At 38.0% G+C, this 19,008-nt stretch overlaps 2 protein-coding genes and 1 long non-coding RNA gene across 3 annotated transcripts; 1 reads left to right on the top strand and 2 right to left on the bottom strand.

Annotated features, from left to right (window-relative positions):
* Positions 1–2,678: 2,678 nt before the first annotated feature.
* LOC131298470 (uncharacterized) lies at positions 2,679–3,370 on the top strand. Its single transcript, XM_058323950.1, has one exon. The coding sequence runs from the start codon at positions 2,826–2,828 to the stop codon at positions 3,099–3,101; it is 276 nt and encodes a 91-aa protein (XP_058179933.1). The 5' UTR covers positions 2,679–2,825; the 3' UTR covers positions 3,102–3,370.
* A 3,550-nt stretch (positions 3,371–6,920) lies between these two features.
* Positions 6,921–11,095, bottom strand: LOC131298058 (SNAP25 homologous protein SNAP33-like). The gene is made up of 6 exons (XM_058323336.1): positions 10,635–11,095; positions 9,196–9,804; positions 8,059–8,152; positions 7,762–7,892; positions 7,282–7,379; positions 6,921–7,194 (listed from the first exon to the last, which is right to left on the bottom strand). Exons 2-6 carry the CDS (start codon positions 9,688–9,690, stop codon positions 7,095–7,097), a joined length of 918 nt encoding a protein of 305 aa, XP_058179319.1. The 5' UTR covers positions 9,691–9,804; positions 10,635–11,095; the 3' UTR covers positions 6,921–7,094.
* Positions 11,096–13,810: 2,715 nt separating this feature from the next.
* Positions 13,811–18,631, bottom strand: LOC131299205 (uncharacterized). The gene is made up of 2 exons (XR_009190660.1): positions 15,785–18,631; positions 13,811–15,575 (listed from the first exon to the last, which is right to left on the bottom strand). It is a non-coding gene; the product is annotated as an uncharacterized LOC131299205 (long non-coding RNA).
* Positions 18,632–19,008: the final 377 nt, after the last annotated feature.

Here is a 19,008-nt window from a genome sequence, read left to right as displayed (position 1 = left end):
ATCTCCTTGATTTCCCTCCCTCCCTCCCAGAACGTCTCCTCCCTCCCCCATTCAAACTCCTCCATTTTCATCCCCAGCTGCCATCACCCACCACCAGGCCCCTTCCACCGGCAGCCAAGTCTGCCTATCTTCCTCCTCTCCTCTTCCTCCTACATTGTCAATGGAAATCTCGATTGCTTCATTTCCCTCCATTGATAAACAAGAAATAGTTGACCCATCAATACACCACGATTTGAAGTCGGAAGATCACACAATGGATGCTGAGAAACATGTCACAGATGTTGTAGTGACGGAGCAAAAATCGCAGCAAGAGGTTACTTGATAGGAGCCAAGTGTCAAGAAAACTCCATCTCTAACTTCTACACAAAAGATTCACCAACACGTCGCTCACAGCCTACGTATCTCAGATGACCTTGGAACCTCGTTAACACCTAGTACACAATTGATATCACCAAATCACCTTTACGAAAAGAAAAAATCAAGTTTACTTGCACAAACCAACATATGAATGCATGAAATGCATGTCCCTCCCAAATAGAAGACTCAAAGTTGTATTTTTAAAGACTAATCCGTACAAAATTAAAAACCGCAAATTTATAAGATCAAATTAGATATATAGAACAACAACTACTCAAAACATTAGAATAATACGACCTCTTTAGGTCGCTCAATTAATTCCACAAACTCAGACCACATGCTGTGGTCAAAGTATTTCCAGCAGTGTCACACCAACTTATAAAATCTGCCAAGATCAAAGTATACACCCAAATGACCTGGGATTTGGTATAACTCATAATAACACATCAAAGTTCATCCTTGATTTTTTCTAAAAATTTATAAGCAAGAGAACCAAGTCAAATTCAATCTCAAAGTCAGAAATTCTGTGCAGGAAACACAATTTTTCGGCAGAGCAGTCGTGATCGAATATTCATTACAAATCGTGTATTTCATATTTTTCGATGATTCCATTGCCAAAACAACATCAACTTAATAATCTTTAAGACTCGAAAGGACCCATAACCAATAAACTTGTCTAAGTATAACAAATTTGATGAAAAATACAGCTTTGGATGTTGCCCAAATTTATGTCTTCACATCAATAGCAGTAAGCAACTTCAAAATTCTACAAGTTCATGCTCATAATCCATCTATATACCAACTAACATGCATCAATCTTGGGTTTCCATGATCAAAATCATATTATCCATACAAATTAACAATATTTGAGAATTTAAGATGAATTAGGTATAAAATCACCATGTAAGCACTATAGAACCCTAATTCTTAAATCTCTTCCATGTAGGTTGATTCTATATGCACATATTCATCAATACTTGTAGTTTAAGGAAGATTTCTTACCACAAGAAGAGAAATTTTCAGATTACATGTCAAACTCCAAGAGATTACTTCAAGTTCTTCATGCCAAACTAGGGTTTTCCTATTCTTTTTCAATGGGGAAGAAAGAACTACGAGTGGGGTAATGTTATGAATGTTTATGGGTTTTCACAATCGGATTCTAATGACTGAAATAGAGTGAACAAATCGGACTCTAATGTCCGAATGGGGTAAAATACTTTGGATATTAAAATCCGAATGAGGCAAAACATTTCAGATATTAAATTCCGAATGATATTACCTTACAAATTCAGCTACATATTAAAATCCAAAAATTTTGTCAATCATTCCTGGACAATGTCAATGGTTTGTGTCATTATCTAATCGGTTCACATTATATGATGAAAACGTTTAGAGTGAAAAACTTACAGAGACTGATTACAGAATTGGGGTAAAATACATACACAACTCGGGTAAAATTTAAAGTCCGAATGGGGCCAAATATTTCAGATATTAAAATCCGAATGAGGCAAAAAAATTCAGATATTACATTCCGAATGAGCTATACGAACAAATTTAGCTACTGCTGTAATACACAAGGGCCAATCGGCCAATCAGATACTAAAATTTGAATGAGGTAATAAATTTCAGATCTTAAAATCCGAATAGGGGGCAAATAATTAGACTTTAATATCCAAAATCGTGTCAAACAATCGGACTCTGATGTTCGATTATATTCAAAATACATGAAATAGATACACGAAATAGCAGTACGCTCGTGGGTTTATCAAGAAAAAAATCAAACGGAAATAAAAAAAAATCGCGTAATAACAAGATTCAAAATTTTACCGATGTTCAACTTCGAAATTGCTGGTGATGCCGGCGTGTTGTACTTCCTTCTCACACCTCCTTCACCTCAAAGTAGTGTTGTTGTTGTGGTGTGGTGGGAGTGGTGTTGTGGTGGTCACAAAGGGAAGAGAAGAAGAAACGGGAGAGAGAGAGAGAGAGAGAGAGAGAGAGAGAGAGACGGCACTGTGGGGTGGGTGGTACCGGACCTGGCGGTAATGGTGGGTGGGTGGGTGGTGGCGTTGTGGACCAGAGAAGAAACGGTGGGGGGTGGGGAGTTGAAGACCCAGGTCAGAAAAGGAACGAACGGGAAGAAAAAAAGAGGTGTTGGGATATTTGATTGTTGGGTTGTATGTATTCTTTATACAAGGGCAAAAAGGGAAGTTCAGGGATATTTTTTTGGTTGCAAATAGTAAATCCTTATAAGATGGTGGTTTGTAGGTAGCAATCGGCTGAGAGTAACCCAAATTTGGCTGCAAATAGCGGCCACCATAATTTAACTCTTTTCTTTTTGTGGCAAAAAATTTGAGACCCCCATTTTCAATTCTCTTTGGTCTCTGGACTCTCTACACTGTAGCTTTCACTTGAAATTCTGGCGAAACCCTCCGCAAGAACTCCTACAAATTTTACGCTCTCTCTTTCCAATGGCGTCACTCGTGCCACCGCCAGGGCGCTCTGAGGTTCTCTCACTCTTCCGCTCCCTCCTCCGCACATCCCGCAAGTTCGCCGACTACAACATCAGGGAGTACGCCAAGCGTCGGACCATCGACGCCTTTCGTCACAACAAAGACCTATCCGACCCAACAGTAATTGCCGCCGCCTACTCCGATGGGAAGACCCAGTTGGAGGTCGCCACCAGGCAGGCCGTCGTGTACTCGCTCTACGCGCCCAAGGTCAAGAGCGTCATGGAGATTGTGTAAGCATTGATACAGTTTTGGAATGGTACTTCAAGCTTTTATTTGTTTAGCTGGTTTATTGTCTGAACTGGGCTTGGTACCCAATGTTATAGAGATTGAGTACTGACCCAATTTTTGTTGGGATCTCTGTAGCTCTTGTTTTGATGTTAATTGCTATGCTTTGTTGGGTTGGTTTCTTATCTGAAGTGGGTCGTAAACCGAGAACTTGTCATGATTATGAGGATTTTCTTACTTCTGAGATACTTCAGGGAAATGTCCAATTTTGGATGCTATTTCTAGCTTTTACTGATGTTAATTGTTACGCAATTTTTTGATGATTTGTTATCTGAACTGGGTATGTACCCAGTGTTGCAGAGATTTGAGTATTGACCCGAATTTTGATGGGATTTATAGCTCTTATTTTGATGTTTATTGGTATGTGTTGTTGGGTTGGTTTCTTAGCTAAAGTGGGTTGTTGCACGAAGTTATATACAAACTGAGAGGTTGTTGTGATTGTTATGAAGGTACTTACTCCTGAGATACTGAGGGCAAAAGTTCCAATTTTGGATGGTAATTTTAGCTCTTACCAATGCTAATGGTTACGCCTTGTTTGTTGATTTCCTATCTGAACTGGGTTTTTTACCCAATGTTATAAAGATCAAACATTGATCCAATTCCGGATGGTACTTTAGCTCCTATTTCTACTGGCTTTGGTAGCCGAAGTTACAGAATCCTAGACCAGTGGTGATTAGGATGAAATTTATAAACTTACCATAGGATGACTTGCTTATTTTTTTGATACTAAAGGAAAAGGTCTAATTCTGGATGTTATTTCTAACTTTTGTTGATCTTATTAATCCTTGTTGGGTTGATTTAGTGCCCAATGTTGAGCCCGGGACTTTGTTGCCGTTATGTTGCAATTTCTTGATTTGCATTGTGAATAAATTGGATATTTTTGGAATACTAGAAGAAGATGTGTATTGATCTCTCAAAAAACAAACTCAAGAGGAAAGATTATTTTTGTAACTTGTAAGAGATGTGTTTTCTGTCGTAATATTGACTTGTGCGAGTTCTGTTTAGTTAATTTAAAGACGCGTTTTATACAAAGCGATTTTAGGGTGAAGAAATTTCCATGCACAAACTTGTACTTTTTAGCGTGAAAGTGATTAAATTTGTTGCTAATGTTCTTTGGTTTTAGATTTTACTGATTATTCATTAGATGTTCATGGCTAGGTCCTAGATTAGGGCAATTAGGTGGGCAACGTTTTACATTCTTTGAATCAGACAGAAGACCAAGGGCAATATGTGTTTCAAGAGAGGATGGGGAGGTGATGAACTCAATGAAGTTGGTGAGAATCATTATAGAAGATTGAATGTAGATGGGGTTGTCGTGACATGGTATTGGTTCTTTTTTTTAATTCTGTTCCTAGGATGGGTTTTGGTCTTCTTGTGATAAATTGATATATGGTGCTAACAATCGAAGACACAACTTGTGAAGTTGGTTAGTATGGAGAAAGCTCATTGATGTCTTTTCACTCGTGTGTATTTTAGCTTCCCTTTCTGTGCGCCTCTGAAGCATCACATGACTAACTAGTCCCCGTATCTATGTAAGACACTCCAAGAATACGCAACACGCCAGAGACACGTGGGGATGCATTTGGCTCATGCCAGGTGGCATCCAATTAGTGGTATTAGTTTTAGTAAGGGGACACATTGGGGACCCATGAGGGACATGCGTGTCTCATGTTAGCCACGGTGGGGACATGGTAGGGGATCTCGCTTGAGTCGGCTTGACAATATCGAATACTTATTTCAGCAGTTAAATTATGATAGTTGGGAACTATAAGGTAAGATCGACGACTAAAAAAACTTTAACCCGATAAAATCCTTGTTTAAATTATGTTTTAAAAGAGAAAAGTAAGAATACATAGTGTACTATTAGTTTTGGGTCATATGACTAACAACTAATTACCAATGAAAATACACAAACATATTTTTCCCTTGTCACCATTTTTTCAGAATTGCTGTATCCGGTGTTCTGTGTCTTTATCTGTGCTTCTTAGCTTTGTTCCTTTGATACCATGGATGGGTGCAGTATTTAACTTGGTTGTGTAATCTTATGGACGTAAAAATATGCAAGTGGATATTACATCATCTATTCGTCAATAGATTATGCCAAGTATCAAGGTAAAGGTATCAATGACAGTGATTTATTAGATTATGCCGAGTATCAAGGTAAAGGTATCAATGACAGTGATTTATTGAGAGAAGGTCATGTGCTGCTATCAACCACCGTCATTCTTGACTTTTCTCTTTATATGTAGTGGAATCTGAATTCGTTACGTTAAATGTATGTTTTTTGATTAATAACGAGTGGCATGACATTTGTTGTTTTATTTTTAGTGGAAGACGTTTTAGTTTACTCAGGAGAGCTAGCAATTTTAAGCAACATTGCTGTAATTCAACCTAGCGTGCCATATCTGGTATCTATGTTGGTGTACAAATTGTTTGAACGGAGTTTGGACTTTCCAGAATTATGTTGTTTTTATTTAGGAATATCTATATCTCCAAGAGTTTATGTTGGTCCCATAATTATGTCTAGTGATATAAAAACATCCATATTGCTGCATCACGTTTTTTTTCTATGACGATATATGGGCTTATGATGGGTTTATCTTCGTTTGCATTGGTGGAACTGTGGAAATCACATTTGGAAAAAAATGCTTGCATAATTGATGATGTCATATATTGTTATGGATTATATGATGCTAAGCATTCCATATTTGGGGATGGGAACCCATCCAGTGGGGAAACCGCAGTAGAGTAAATGGTTGAGTCCCTTAAGATTTGTAATCCTTTTGCATAGCCTTGTTGCCAAAAGAGAGATCCATTGTCAGAGTATGCCTTTCAAGCGTAAAGTCATGGATTCCTATCCCTTCCATACCTTTATCTCTCTCCATATTCCTCCATACCCCTGCTTGTGGGACCTGCCCCAAACTCATTCCTAAAGTCATGACACCACATTTTCTCACTTTTTCCTGTATCTGGACTGTTGCCAGTTTTTGTTCACTTTAATCCCAGTGGCATTAGTTTCCTTGTGTAATTTTCCTAGTGACAAATGTTGATCTAATTATGGTCGTGATCGTGTATAGGTGATAGAATCAGTTAGGCTCCGAGTCCAGTTGCCATAATTGTTATTTCGATCAAGCTTTGGTTCCTCGGTCCGGACACCTGTAGGTGTTTTGAGTATGGTATCTTGTCTAGTTTGGTTCCTTGGTTCAATACACATGTAGGTGCTTTGAGTAGCAATTCGGGTGGCTGTCCAATTTTTTCGAGGGATGCTGATTACTAATGGAATAGCCAAGACTAGATATCCGGAAGGTTACTAGCAATTCGGGTGATCTGGAATATATGAGCTTTTTCAGTTGGTGCTAGTTCATCATTCTTGGGTCCTTGCCCAGCAAAAGTCTGTTGGTTCAGGAGATTTTCGTGTAACAGGGAAAACCCACAACCTAATGCAAAGAAAGGACAGTTCCTATCTCTATGCTTTGTTTAGATATTGGAAATTTCACATCTCTCCCTTGATATGCTATCTGTAATCTTTTCCCATTTCTTCCTCTTCCAAGGTGTTATCTAACTATTCTAACAACACTGACTTTCGCAGATCAAAAAGGAAATAGAAAAACTCAAATGATTTATTAGTGCAGCACGAAGAAAGAGCATAGATTAAGAGAGCTTAAATTTGTTGTTCACTGCCCATGCACACATTTTCGATATAAATGTACAACCATTTTATTATAGAACTGTGTATGGCATGTATCTGCTATATAGCGGATCAAAAAATAAATAAATAACTGTTTATATATGAAAGCAGGTACAAGATCCGAGTATCGATATGATAGTAACAAAATGAAGCGAGAGGAGGGAATCTAACACCAAATATGTTGGGAGCCTACTACATATTAAGCAGAAATGAGTAGTACAAAGAGGCACTGTCAATGAGAAGCCCGCACTCTTCTACTTCCCAAGTAAACGGCGTCCGCGTTGATTGGCACCTTTCACTCTGGAATTCAGTTCGTCCACATCACCCATCATACGATCCAAAGCCGGGGATTGCCTGCATACAAATATTTGATTTTTAGTGTGTGTGTGTGTGTGTCAGAGAGAGCAAAAAAAAATATGCGGTAAATAAAAAACTACTAACCTATCAATTTCGGACCCCATGTCAACAGCCATATACTTGAGTTCCTCCAATAGATTACTTAAGTCCGAAAGTCCATCATCTTGTTTTGCCTTCTCTACCTGTAATAATTAAGTTGAGAATACATTAAGTTATAATTGACTGGTAGACTTTGCCCCATGAAATCATAACTGAACAACTTGGATTTGATTTATTAGACAAGGTAGCAGGAACTTGTCAACTGAGATTTCCCAATCATCAGATAAAAAAGAAAGATTCGCAATCATTTAACAACTGCATCCATGTTTCCATAGCTGCCAAGAAGTTGACTAAATCATTGAGTTCAACCTAGATATAGGTACTAGGCACATTTTAAATTTATCTGACCAACGAACCAATCTGGGTAGATAAAACAAGCACATCATGCAGAATATTATCACTTCGCGCTGTGTTTAACTTATAAACATTCCAACTTCCAGCTGAATCAAAAAGATAGGCACGAACCTCAACTTTCTGCAATGCAGTGGCGGGTTCAGGGGGTGGTGTTCGTGTGTTGGACCGTCCTTTGGGTGCAGTAGTCAATCCCAATTTCTCGCGCTGTTCCAATTGGTCACCCCTTCTTTGAGCAGGTTCATCTGCAAAAATTGACAGCTATGTCAAACATGCATATAACTCGCTAAACACAATTTACTGCCTCTCTATCTTCTATCCCACACCAAAAACCAGAAAAATCCACCCCGTCTCTGGACTGGAAGCAGTCTAATTAATGAACAAATGAGCTGAGCATATGACGAATATAACCTCTTGTCATAACAGGCCCTTTTATATGACGAGTCCTCGTTGGCTTCCAAGTCTTGGAGAAGATGCCCCCAAGACTTCCCAAAAGCTTCTCGCCCTGTAACGAGAAATTGAACAATGTAAGATTTGTTCCAGATAGAATAACTCACTGAAGGTAATTTTGGAACAAACAACAGCAAAGAACATGACTGTTAGAGTAACAAAAGATAATAAAGCACACACAGCAAGCGTTCATGCAATATGCCGGTAAAAAAAAAAACAACTTTCATTGTTCCTGTTCACTATTGATGGGAAATCTTCACATAATCAAGCCCGAAGGATGAAGGCAGTGGACCTATAAATCCATTCAACGGTTCAAGTATGCCTTTTATGGATTGCCATTCTTTCATTTCCCCTTGGTGATTAAGTAATAAGACATCTGAAAACCCTACATGGATCCATTTTAAATAAGCTGGCCTACGGGAGAATCTGAAGCCCAAAGTTTCTTCAAGCCTTCTTTACTACAGAAGAAAGAAGGGAAAGACAGAAGGTAGAAAGCAGACAATCCAACCAGTAAAAAAGATTTAACTGTAAGTTCTGATTACACTTTAAATAAGCTGGCCTACGGGAGAATCTGAAGCCCAAAGTTTCTTCAAGCCTTCTTTACTACAGAAGAAAGAAGGGAAAGACAGAGGGTAGAAAGCAGACAATCCAACCAGTAAAAAAGATTAACTGTAAGTTCTGATTACACTTTAAAAGAAGAATCTCTAGAATCAGAAACAATAGCATGGAGACAAAACTATTAGAAACAAGCAGTGAAGCAACTGTGCATAAAAATATTGACTGTGAGATGGTTTGTTGATAGAATAGGTAAGGAATCGTGTTGTTTGCATTCAAAACTATGTCCTACATATGCAATGGCCTTTATACTTGAGAAATGACTTTCGCACAACCCTCGTATACAGAAACAGTGTTATGAAATTCACTTGCATTTAGAGATGTACTCTTTTGCACCAATGAAAGGGCAATATCATAAATTTGCATTACTAAAGACTCAGATGGAGCGCATCCATGGACAAATAGAGGGTGAAAATAAGTAGCTTTATATACTTCACAAATTTTAAGCAATGATGTACTTTAGAAAATGTGAAGAAGCCATACCCTACTAAGATCGTGATCAAGGTCTGCGGCAACCATGTGGGACCTGGTGATTTGCTCACCCTGTTGATGCAAATTGGCCAAAGTTCTGGTAGCATCCTCTCTCATGTCCTCTGCTATCTTCAAGCAGCTTTTGACAGTTGTTGTTGTCTCTTCGGCCTTGTACACAGCATAATTCTCCAATTCTTGCACATTCTGGTTCTCTAATCCTCCAGCATCACGGAAATCGTTCTTGTATCTATTTCTTGACGAATAAGTAAGGGAGTATGAAGAAGAAGAGTTTCGGTTCCTCTCATCATTATCAGAAGAATGTGTACCAAGATGTGAGTTAACTAATGTAGGCTCAGAATTTGATCTTTGTGCGGGATTAAGACTTTTCTTCGTGCCTGATTCATCGTCAGAATCAAAAGGGTTTGGACTCGAATACCCAGGGAAACCGGGGTCAACTGAATTTTGTTTGGCATTCTTGCTCAACGGAGATTTCTTGTGAGTAAACATTGTTCAATGGGAAAAAGGTGCAGGACTTAATGACTGGAATTTGTTACGTTACAGAATCAGCAATAAAGATAGCTGCTGGTACAATGAAATCTATATGGAGAATTCAGTGTGTGCCTGAGAAAAGGAAGAATATCAGACTGTTACGCAGCAATCAAATACAGAAGTTTAGCAAAGTACAAAACAAAATAGCGATTAAAGTTTATAAAGCAGTCTTTTGCACATTGTAAATTTTAAAATAGCTTTAGGGGACAACTAAATTTAAAGGCAGTTAAAGGAAAATCTAAAGACACAACATAATCATAATGTCATCTCATCTCATCAATCATATCCTATGTATCCGCTGTTTGGCTCTGGAGAAAATACTACAAAACAAAAATTAGCACTTTCCACATTTCCTACCTACCAAACACGATCCCATAGTCTTGTTTTAATTTGATCTTCCTGGCCTCTCAGTAACCAAACATTCCACTAGTTACCAAGAAGATCAATTTTTTTATTTGTGATAACTCAAGTGTTCGGACTAGCTTACGCGTATCTCGACTAATCCTGGGGGGCCAATCCCACCGCCCACTTCCGGGGAGCCCAATTAAAACCGGAGCAAAACTCCGTATAGACTGGTCCTAAGGGAATTGACAGCTCTTCAGGGGTTTCGAACTTTACACCTAAGGAGAGAGCAAATCCCTAAATCCCTTGACCACTAGGCCAACCCCTTGGGGGTTCAAGAAGACCGAATTGCATAAAGCAACCCAAAACTTATATTCAATCTGATGAAGATGGAGCACTAAGACAATGTTGACCGTGGGATGCTTAGGAAATAGTAACAGAAATAGAGTAATTTTGAACTAACCGAGTTGTACATGGTAAGAGGATTCAAAACCACAAACAGAATAAAAAAAACGAATCAGGAATTATAGTAGTACTAGTTAAGAAACTTGGGGATGTACCTGAGATTCGGCCAAAACTGAGTTAAACTTGTGGGTAACGTGGTCCCAGATAAGCAAATCTAGAGAGAGAGAGAGAGAGAGAGAGAGAGAGATAATCCAGAGAGAGAATGGGGGAAGTTCCAAATGGGGAAGAGGAGGAGGTTTGTAAGGGGAATGTAGATAGAGACGAGTGAAATTGGTGAGAAATTTCTCAAGGAAAGTGATACTCCATATTGCAACGGAGAACTTGTCCTAAGAAAACTAGCGCATGTCTAGATGGGGGCGACTGGTCAATAGATTTGTGTTGAATATTAGGACTCCGTATGTACACAAACCAAACCGAATCAATGGGGTTCAGAAAAGTCGAAGATAGAATCTATTATATATATACATAACTCCTACAGAGGAGTTAATAAATAAATAAAATGGGTTTCTTTCTCCCTTCGCTAATGTATTTGAGCAGTTCAAAATCACCAAAACTAATAATGGAAAGAGAAGCGCGTCGAGGCTAGACTTTTGAACTTTGTAAAATCCCTCTCTTACCCACTTTCCAGAATTTAGACCGTTTCCTCGTCTCTCTCTCTCTCTCTCTCTCTCTCTCTCTCACACACACACACACAGAAACACGCACTCCTACGCACTACGGCTCTTTAAGTACTTAAGAAGAGTGTTACGGACAAAAAAAATTGGCAAAAAAAATACTCTTAAAGTGTAAATAAACGACTCAGATTTACTGTGCAGTACATTTGAGCCGTTCATGTGCATTTTAAGGGTATTTTCTTTACCAATTTTTTTTGTATCTAGCATTTCTTTTTTATCTATCACCCTTGTAGTTTACCACGATATCCGTTTTCCCCGTGGAAGCTCCGTCCAGTTTCATTAATGTTCAGTCTGGTCCAGTTTTGGGCCGATGTGGACCCACAACAACTATGACAACATTTATTTTGTAAATTGTTGAGTGTGTCATTCACGCAAAAAAATTAGCTTTATAGAATATTAACATGATCGAAATATACTTGTCAAAGAAAAAAATGGGAAATTATGAGTTTCAATTTATTTTGTCATCGCATTTTTCTTGTACAAATCTATTTGGTTTAGGTACTTGTCGATGTGCAATCAAACTAATTTTTTGCGTGAATAACATACTCAATAAGCTCTACAAAATAAATGTTTATGATCTTTGTCAATGGTCTAAAACTGGACTGGACTAGACACTAATCCGTTTTCCCTGGACTTTATCTTTTTTTCCCTATAATCAAGTGTGTGGACTTAACTAATCCTGGACTCTTGAAATTAACGACATAACAAATCTCCAGAGGCTCCAAAATTTGAAACGTTTATGCTTTGTTTGAATTGCTTTTTGAAAAAAAAATTCTCAAGCCATTGTGAGATTAGACCTTGCACCTTTTTGGAGGACAAAACCTTTTATAGTCTCATGGTCATTGGCCAAACCTATTGGTTGTATTTTCCCCCCTTATACACGTACTCTTATTCTTGTTTTTCTCAATTGGGAATTTATAATAGTACTGTTAATTTGTTTTTAGATTTTAGAAGCGAAATATTTCTATGAACTCTTCTGGAGTAGTTGCCTTGGTAATATGGCAAATAGACTTTTAAGCTATGGTGCTCTGAAGATATTCGCAAATAAATACAGTTATATACAGGATCAGCATTTTACAACAATATCTTTGTAATGCAGTTTCGCACAATAGAAGATTAAAAAAAACAAAAAAAGAGTGCTAAAATCAATTTTCATCTTAATAATTTTAAAAAGGATGTAATAATTTGTGAATTCAGGTATACTATCAAACATTAATTGTTAACTAAGTTTTATATGTTAAGCGGGTAACCACAGCACGACTAGAGATCAAGTGAATTTTTTCTTGCAAAAAATACAATGGTGCTATGTGCACAGCTCTGTTTCACATTTCACCGCAGCTCTCAATCTCACCATTTGGCTCGGCAACAGTGGTCCGAATTTTAAAAGAACTCTTCCTTAAATCTGGATTGTCCAAAAGTGGACGTTGAGATTGAGAGCGGTGAAACAGAGCAATATGGGTATACTATTGGGTAAAAAACCCGATCACCCGCACAACGGAAGCGTAACGAAAAAACAATCACACAAAAGAGACCCAAGATTACGTGGTTCCCAAAACTCGGGTACGTCCACGGAGAAAGAACAACTTCCACTAATATTGAATGAGTACAATGAGATACAAAATACCCTATTCTAGCTCTCAAGCTCTCGGTATTTTTATCCCTCCCACAAACTCACCAATATTCTCACACAATTTTGCTCTCTGCCTTTTTTTCTTTTCACTCACACAGCACACTTGACTTTTCTCTTGGTTCTCTGCCTTTTTTTACTCACTTGTCACACACGGCATAGTAAGCCTATTAATAGGCTTGACAAAGGCTGGCACACGCCTCTTCATCTGCCGAGATATATCTTGAACTAGCCACAAATGCTCCTTGGGACTTTCCAAGCACAGCCGGCTAATTAAAGAGAGGATTCTAGAGCCAAACAGCCAACCCATTTCACTGCTGCACCACCGAACCAATTAAAAAACAAACTAACCATAATTATTTCCTTTTTCTTTTTCAAAATCACATAGGCAAAACCCAACATATACGAACTTGTCGAGAGCTGCCGTGTCTGCACTACTGAATTTCAAACCATATCTCCTGAAGGCTCCAAAAAGCAACCCGCAAGAAGAGTTTGCATTTTGCGCAGTCGTACACTTAATTTTTGCCTACAGGCCGTGCAGGCTCTCTAGAACTACAGAGTCTAGATATTGCTCAAGGAATTTAAAGGTACGGAGCTCATGATTCAGCAACTGTGACAAAGTCTGTTAGAAGGAATTTAGTACCCCAAAATATGAATAGGAATCGAAAATGGATCTGATAATTAGGCATAGAAGCAGCAAAACTTAAAGCTCAAGAAAATATAAGTGCACGCACAGCAAGCTTAAACGGTGTCAATTACTTCTTTCAGGCCACTCATTCTATTGCCTACGACAAGGGACTGTATGCATCTTTATATAGTGTCATAATTGTCACCACTAATCCAAACTCAGAAGCAGCTATTGTTTTTTTGTGACATCTTCAATTTAGCTTTTAGGGCCCATCTTTCACATCTCATTAGCCACGAAAAGAGGACCATAATCACCATTCTGATGTCTGCAAGTTGACGAAAAAAGACTTTAATGGCATCCTATTTGGTTATCATAACTTGGGAAGCTTCAAAGTTATGCTCCGATGGTATATGGCCTATGGTTAAAGTATCTGTCGGTCCAACAACAGAACATTTCTATAATTCAACAAATTGACACTACGATTTCTACATTATAATACTATCTAGACAAATAGCAACTCCACCACTGGGGATGTACCAAGATGTCAAACTGACCTTGTCTCGGCAGCAATAGTTAAGAAGCAGCTATTGTGAAACACCTAGTGACTTGAATCTGTTCCAACCTCTGATGAGTTCACGTTACAATTGTAGGGATAAATTAACATATCTTCCATGATATCCTAGTCTTCTCCTATTTGTTTCTCTCAAATAAAATCCCATCTAATGAGAAGAAAAAGTAGTGAAAAGAATCAAAATATACAAACGCGGATCTGCGGATATGCAACTTAGATGATGAAAAACCAGAAAATAGAACACTTTTACAGAAAGGAGACTATTTAGTAAACGAGCCTCTAAGTATGTTTCATCAATGCTGAAATGCAACTCTTTTAATCCAGTCAATTTGCTACCCTTCATGGAAATGCAACTGTTCTATCCATCTTGCCCTTCAAATCTGCATCTGTTGCTCCTGCAACAGGCAGTCTAGAAAGGAGTGGACCCAAAATGCTGCCACAAGCGCTTTAAAAGCAAACAAGGATGTGAACATGAAATCACTAACAGCCTAACCCCAATAAGATCATGGATGTGGAGAGTACTTGGTAGAGACTAGAAGGTGACATAATACCACCTGGTGATGCTATTTGTTTCCAGAATTGGTTAGAGAAACTACCAAACTAAAATATGACATAAAACAAAAGTAGCGGACTAAACACTACCAGATCAAGAACTCACTAGCTGGACGAGTCTGATGTCCCTGTGTGTGAGATTGTCAGGGAGAAGTTACACAAGATAAAACATTCCAAGGCATTTAGAGGTGATACAAAAAAACTGAACTCAAATTGCTAGTAGAATAATTATTCAGCAGACTTTTGGTAAGTATTGACTGATTGTCTTTCAAAATTGAAAATCGTGGACTCCAAACTAATTATAGCAGGAGCTTATGGCTGATCCAAAATAAAAATGGTGACTTATTGACACATGAACTACAATGAATCCGCAGAAACATATAAAACTCACTTTGCTTCAATAAAAAGGACTTCCCACATTGATGGATCCAATTCGTGTATTACTTCTAAGGATGACATATCGCATACATTAGCAATACGATGTCCCAACTACTTTTCACGAGACTGTGAATACAAAATTCACCGGCTAAACACGTGAACATATTTGACTTCTGAGCCATAACCGTATCCAGTTCAGGACCAGTGAAGACTGCTTTTTTTAGGTACTAGGGGCATAAAGGATGGTAGTACAACACAAAAACAACACAGGATAATATATTTAAAATAGAGTTCTTTTTAGTTCTCAGAATTTTGCAAAGAATATGCTATATCCCATTTAGTCTTTTGTAGGTAGCTATTCCAACCGATTTCAAATTTCTTGTTATAAGTAGCTAATCAAATGGATATATCTAAAACCCTACTAAACAAAGATGTACAGCTCCACGCTGATCAGAACAGTTCCAAGCTGTCTCTCCATCCCTGTCAGGATATGGAGAGACAGCCTTAAATTCAACCTGCCGAAGACTTCATACTATTCTTCAATTCTCTTCTATTTCCATCTTGTTCCAGAATGTCAGTCCAGTTTGTCAGCTGGATTTTGGTTTTCTGTCAGTTCAGCAAGAATCATAAAATGATGAGCAGTTTTTTGTCATGAACCAAGATAAGGTTCAGTGAGATGTAGATGCTAGTTTTCCAGGTCAATAACACTTTGTACCGAACAGTCTCCAAATTAAGGACTTCGTGTTTCACTGGACATATGGCTAAGTCGAGCAAAAGGGAACAAAATATAAAAAATAAATTACAGATAAACTAACCCAAAACTAATTACTTGAAGGAGGATTTGAGACCAAATTATCCATCATTCCTCTCATTGAATTCCAAAACTTCAACGCCAGAGCTTTTTGGTCTTCGGTGAGTCCTCTCAATTCTAGCTTCTCACATTTCTCGCCTTATGGGACAAGACAATTGGTCAGAAACTTAAAACTTTTGAATGTAAACAAGCTTTTGGTATGGAGAAGTAGACTTTTTATAGACGAAATGAAGCATGAAAGGAGAATTCAATGGCTGTAGCTAGAGTAAGTTCAATAGTTAATACCAAATATGCAAATGACAAATTAGGGGACAAATAATTAAAGGGAGATTCCATTTTAGTGTCTTCTTCAAAATGATGTGTCAATGTCATTGGAGTACGCAGGTTTGTACCCTATTATTTGTATAGATAGATAGTGATATTGCTCATTTGAATACTATTATTACTCATTTTGGTTTTTAGTTTAAGATATTGTTCTATTTCATTTGGTACAATATGCACGTGCATCATGTGTGCCGCAGAAACAGTAATGGTCAACATGGACCAAAGATCAAGTAAATAACCCAAAATGCTTTTCAAAAAAGTAAAAGAAAAAATGTAAACAACTCAAAATGGTAAAAATAGAAGGTTCAAATGGTCCTACGCTTTCATATGAGAGGTCATCCATTACAACTCAAAGTTGCAATTCCTAAACTACTTACAGGAACATTTGCATAAGAGGAAACTTTTAAATTTATAACATTAAAATTCGATGAAAAGAAGGGACAAGGAAAAGGGGGCAAAATGCATTTAATGGAAATAATAAATTGTGAAAGTATAATCATTCATGAATTAGAGCATTTATAAGCAATTGTCATGAATTGGATAAGGAGAGTTTTTTCGCTGTCATTGGAAGATTGTATAGAATAGTTAGTAGCCAAAATCATAAGGACTCCTTTCATAAGTTTGCATGGGGATCTTCTGTCTTCATCGCAAAACAATTGGGAAACATAAAAAGTAAACTAATGGTGAAATTGAAGCAAGAATAACCATCTAACCTTTGAAATGGCCGTGAAACAAAAATACCACTCTCAAAAAATGGGAATGGATGCATAAATACAACAGAGGGAGCCTAACAGGATTTTTCAGACCAGAGAGAGAGAGAGAGAGAGAGAGAGATAGTGAGAATGGTGGGTAAACTGCCCTGTTCAAGGAGAAGTTGTTCAACCTACAAGAGTCGTTGTAAGAACTAAACCCTAACTCTTAAACATATATAGGAATATGTAAACTGAAGCACTAACCCACGTCTCCCACGATTATAGCTAATCAGGTTATTAGAATTTATGTAGATAAGTAAGAAAAATAAATTACCTAAAATCCAATCTAACCAAACACAAATTTATAGAATTACCATTCAGTACCACCTTTTTACCCAAAATCAATCTCATACTCCAAGAATTACAATCGTGTCAATAATACCCATAAAAAGCACAAAAATAAATAATTACGACCCAACCATAATACCCAATAATAAATGGCAATATAAATAATTACATTACATAAAAAAAAAATGCTAGATCGTAAATCCTTCCCCCCTTAAAATAAATTTCGTCCTCGAAATTACTTACTTACTTCATGCATACAAATGTGGGTACTTCACGCGCATCTCTTTGCCATGCTCCCATGTAGCTTCTTCAATCTCATGATTGTGCCACAACACTTTGACCAATAGAATTGTTTTGTTGCGAAGCACATTTTCCTTTGTATCAAGAATCTCAACGGGTTGTTCATCATAGGTTAAATTTTCTTGAATATGAAGTGGCTCGTAATCGATAACTTGGGACGGACTATGCACATACCTCTTCAACACCGACACATGAAAAATATTATGAACATTAGCCAAAACTATGCGATAACACAAAAACAATAAGCCACCTTACCAATCCTTTCCAAAACCTCAAATGGCCCAATATAGCGAGGACTCACTTTCTCTTTTTGCCAAACCAAGTAACTCCTTTCTATGGGGACACCACATCTCCTATTGCAAACTCCAAATCCCTCCTACGATTGTCCGCATAACTTTTTTGTCCACTCTGAGCTGTTACGAGTCTTTCCCGAACAGTGGAATCTTTTGAGTTGTATCCTCAACCAAGTCAGGCCCAAAAAGTCGCCGATCTTGAACCTCACCCAAGTAGATAGGTGATCTACACTTCCGTCTATACAAAGCCTCATATAGAGCAACTCCCAAACTCGAATGATAAATGTTATTGTATGCAAATTCCATCAACGACAAGTGATAATCCCAATTTCCTTTCCACTCTAAGGCAACAGATAGGTGATCTACACTTCCGTCGATACAAAGCCTCATATGAAGCAACTCCCAAACTCGAATGATAACTGTTATTGTATGCAAATTCCATCAACGGCAATTGATAATCCCAATTTCCTTTCCACTCTAAGGTACATGCTCTCCATAAATCCTCCAAAGTCAATATAGTCCTCTCAATCTGACCATTAGTTTGAGGGTGGTAAGCAGAGCTAAAAAGTATACAAATACCCATCGCTGCCAGTATGGCACTCCAAATTTTAGATACAAAACAGGGACACAATCCGACACAATTGATACAAGTGCACCATGAAGTCTAACAATCTCCCTAACATACAACCGCGCCAAACAATACAATATGTATGTCTCATCTTAGTAGCAATAAAATGCATTGACTTAGTGACCCGATCAACTACAACCCCCAACCTGACATTCATGTAGCCGTGCCAATCTCTTTTCAACCCCATATCACTCTCATCAAAATCAAAATCAAAAAAAGTGTAAGTAGTTATTTGAAACTCCAAAAAGAATCATGCCTCCATAAGATTGAACTGTTAGATTTCTTGGAGGGTTCCAACCTAAAACCAATTGGCAATAGGTGGAGTAGCCTCTAGAATTTATTAACCAAGCTTGAGTGGCTTAGATGAGTGATGTAGGACAAGTCTAACACTCCCCCACACGTGCAGCCTGAATGCACGTGAAGGTGACAGACTAGGAGCTGACTGACTGACTCGGGCGACAGAGATGACAGAGACTTTCCCACGAGAGATGAGGCCACCCAAGACCTAGCTCTGATACCATGTTAGATTTCTTGGAGGGTTCCAACCTAAAACCAATTGGCAATAGGTGGAGTAGCCTCTAGAATTTATTAACCAAGCTTGAGTGGCTTAGATGAGCGATGTAGGACAAGTCTAACATGAACA

This window comes from Rhododendron vialii, chromosome 8a (genome assembly GCF_030253575.1).
Source record: "Rhododendron vialii isolate Sample 1 chromosome 8a, ASM3025357v1".
Taxonomy (NCBI): domain Eukaryota; kingdom Viridiplantae; phylum Streptophyta; class Magnoliopsida; order Ericales; family Ericaceae; genus Rhododendron; species Rhododendron vialii.
Note: the sequence above shows the minus strand (reverse complement) of the source record. Positions and strands in the feature narration are given on the sequence as shown.

What these genes read in the sequence shown, in the direction of transcription:
- LOC131298470 (XM_058323950.1), top strand. Translation starts at nt 2,826, where the DNA reads ATGGCGTCACTCGTGCCACCGCCAGGGCGCTCTGAGGTTCTCTCACTC.
- LOC131298058 (XM_058323336.1), bottom strand. Translation starts at nt 9,690, where the DNA reads ATGTTTACTCACAAGAAATCTCCGTTGAGCAAGAATGCCAAACAAAAT. An exon ending in TTGATCACGATCTTAGTAGG is followed by an intron (nt 8,153 to 9,195) that starts GTATGGCTTCTT and finishes TTCTCGTTACAG; the next exon opens with GGCGAGAAGCTTTTGGGAAG. An exon ending in AGGGCCTGTTATGACAAGAG is followed by an intron (nt 7,893 to 8,058) that starts GTTATATTCGTC and finishes CAATTTTTGCAG; the next exon opens with ATGAACCTGCTCAAAGAAGG.